The 3190-nt window shown below is 35.2% G+C and overlaps 1 protein-coding gene across 1 annotated transcript; it reads left to right on the plus strand.

Annotated features, from left to right (window-relative positions):
* Nucleotides 1–2283: 2283 nt before the first annotated feature.
* On the plus strand, nt 2284–2692 carry LOC106535366 (protein S100-A1; the record flags this gene model as incomplete). Its single annotated transcript, XM_014032366.1, is given in 2 exon segments — nt 2284–2406; nt 2520–2692. Coding segments are annotated over 2 exon segments (246 nt in total), but the record flags the coding sequence as incomplete, so codon positions are not given.
* Between the last annotated feature and the right edge of the window lie 498 nt (nt 2693–3190).

Below are 3190 nucleotides of genomic sequence, written 5' to 3' on the forward strand. Positions count from 1 at the left end.
ATCACAATTTGTTCTGCTCACATTGTTTCACAAGGAAAAAATATTTGAAATGTTTTTCTCTGGACTTTTTAAAATTTATTCTGTACCTAAATTTCTTCAACTGTTAAAGTCAAGAAAAACTTAAAGTTTGATCAGACTTTGAAAATCACTTGCAGCGACTGCATCAAGCAGGTGAACATCGTTTTAGTCTTTGTGAGTTTTATCAGCTTGTTTCAATAAATTATTTTGAACCAAAATTCAATGGAGAAAGGCCTGTATGGTTGCTCTTTTTAAACTTCACTTAAAACCAATGACTAGTTTTCATAATTTGATTATTATCTACTGTAGTTTATTCTTTTTATTACTTTTGTCAGTTTTACATTATTTTAGTGAAATTTTCTTTTTGTAACAAGGGTACAAACAAACTGATCTGTGTCTGCATGGAGTGATGACCTCCCATGGACAGGAACAGACCTGTCCATTAACTAATATAGTTGATTGTAAAAAATATTTCATGAACAATGGACAAATGTTAAAGAAATTGTCAGAAAATAAAATTGCAATTAATTACCCTTTGAAGACAGCCCAAATCAGAGTTGTAAAGTAACTAAGTACAAATACTTCTTTACAGTACTTAAGTAGAATTTTGTGTAATTATTTTTCAGCCTACTTTTTACTGCTGCTTCTTACATTTTTACACAATTATCTGTACTTTCTTATTATTTTATTTTTAAAAAAAGGTAAGAAGTAGAAAGTTGTTACTCTTATTTCATTATAGCTTGTTGTGGACAGAGTGAATTTAATTGTGTTTGGATGAGAAGTATAAATATATATTATTGTGATCCTGTATTAGTTTGTACACAATCCATCACAGCTGCAAATAACACAAATTATGTCACGCTGCAGCAGAACATAGCACATATACTGTATGTGACAGGTAATGTGCATCCTAATTTTTCTAACATTAACATTTTTATATGACAATATAGTCATTTTGACCTTTAGGAAAACATTTTTGAGGGTCTCAACTCCCAATAAATGTCATTTTGGGAAGTCTAGCCACTCATTTATACTCAGTACTTTTACCTTTATTACTTAAGTACATTTTGTGTCAGAAATTTATTTTTGATACTTAAGTACAAAATACATTAGATACTTTAAGACTTTTACTCAAGTAATTTTCTTAGAGGACACTTCAACTTTTATCAAAGTAAATTTATGGTAAGATACTTGTACTTTTACTCAAGTATCACTTTGAGGTACTTTATACAACACTGGCCAAAATCAAGATGGCTACCACAGCCACTGAAACACAAAATGGCTATAACTCATTTAGTTTGACAGATATTAGGTTAAAGGGCCTATAATATGTGTTTCTCAGGCATATATTTAAACACTATACCATAATAAAGTATCTATGTCACCTTTAGTTGTTATTAAAATGCTGTTTTTATGTTTAAATAGAAAATAAACTTATCTTCTCATCACTTCCTCTTCTAAACTGAAATTGGCCTCTGTCTCTTTAAGAACCTCCTTCCGCTTCTGTCCCGTCCCGTTCAATGGGGGAGGTGGGGGGGAGGGGGTGCTCTGCCATGAGGAAGTTCAGCTTAAAGACACGTCCCAGGGGTGTTTCTGGTCCCAAGAGGTGTTCCTGGTACCAAAAGGTGTTTCTGGTCCCACCTGTCGTTTTGCTCCTCAGCATGGCTTCATAAAAACACTGCAGGATTTCTCAAACATGATGAATGAGTCAGAGCAAGGCTTTGGACATGTTTTTATGAGAGTATAACATTATAACATGATATAAAACTAAAAAAAGTTGACTACTTGATATTGCCCCTTTAAAGTTTGTTGGTGAAGAATTCACCAATCACCATTTAAGATTCTCTGGATGCCAACAGATCTTGCAAGATATCACTACACCATTTAATGGTGCATAATTTTATTGTAAGGTTTGACTAAATGGCCACAGCTGTCATTTGTAAACATTAAAACGAGACTACAACACGTTGGAATTGATGGATCTGCATGTCTGCTGAGGAAAGTTACCATTTTAATTATAGAATGTGTGGACGTCAGTCATTCCTGATGGAGCTGTTCATCTGAAATGAACCGTCCACACAGAGCACACCACAGGCCTGAACCTGTCGTCTGTGTGATGAAGTGTTACACTGACACTGGAGTCACTTCAGGGACATGTGTGAAGACAGACCCACACCCTGATGAATCCCCATGAGGGCTCTTTACGCCAGTGCATGTTTTGTTTTTCACTTAAGCACTGATTAAAACCTGGAACAGGAAGCCAGTAACCAGGGGCTCCTCACCTGTGGAATTAATTATCTTCACAAAGACAGGAGATGATTTGCTTTGACTCTCCTCATTTCCTAACAAACCAGCTGGGCTGCAACATTTCTGAACGATCCTACCAAGGTTAGAGCACCATTTTACAACCAAAACATGTCTTCCTCTTATCTAAATTGTGGTTTTTAAATTAACTTAACATTACTTTTATATATTTTTTTGTTTTTCCTTTTTCATTTCAGGAACCTGTGGCTGTTTTTATCCTTCCATCAGGATGCCGAGCCAGCTTGAGGGTGCCATGGGTGCACTGATAACAGTTTTCTACAACTATTCTGGGAACGATGGTGATAAATACAAGCTCAACAAAGGTGAACTGAAGCAGCTGTTGAACAGTGAGCTCACGGACTTTCTCACGGTAAACTGTTCATTTCTCTTTATGTTTATTGGGCAATAAATCAAAGCTCCTGAATCAGTGTTTATTTTTCATTTACACAAATTGGAAAAAAAATTCTCTGTGGATTTTTATGGAACTGTGTTTCCTTGTTACGCATTCACAATAATTTGGTTGTTTGCTCAAGTATTTTTGACCCTTTCAGGAATGATTTGTTGTTGTCTTATTTACTTTAAGGTCGAATTAAATGGTGTTGCTTCAAGATCAGACATGGTCTCTCCTGGTCCTGGGGGGCCGCAGCCCTGCATGTTTTACTGGTTCCTCTGCTCCAACACACCTGATGTGAAGATTATCAGGCTTCTGCAGTACGGAGGACCAACACTGACATCATTAGAAATAAAAGCAGAATTATATGAACCACTAAATAAATACACTTAAAATGCACCAATTAAATTTAAAAAGGAGAATTTTATCTCCTGTTTTATATTTTTATAGACTTTCATATTTATTTTTCCAGGTTAG

This window comes from Austrofundulus limnaeus, unplaced genomic scaffold, assembly GCF_001266775.1.
Source record: "Austrofundulus limnaeus strain Quisiro unplaced genomic scaffold, Austrofundulus_limnaeus-1.0 Scaffold1430, whole genome shotgun sequence".
NCBI lineage: Eukaryota > Metazoa > Chordata > Actinopteri > Cyprinodontiformes > Rivulidae > Austrofundulus > Austrofundulus limnaeus.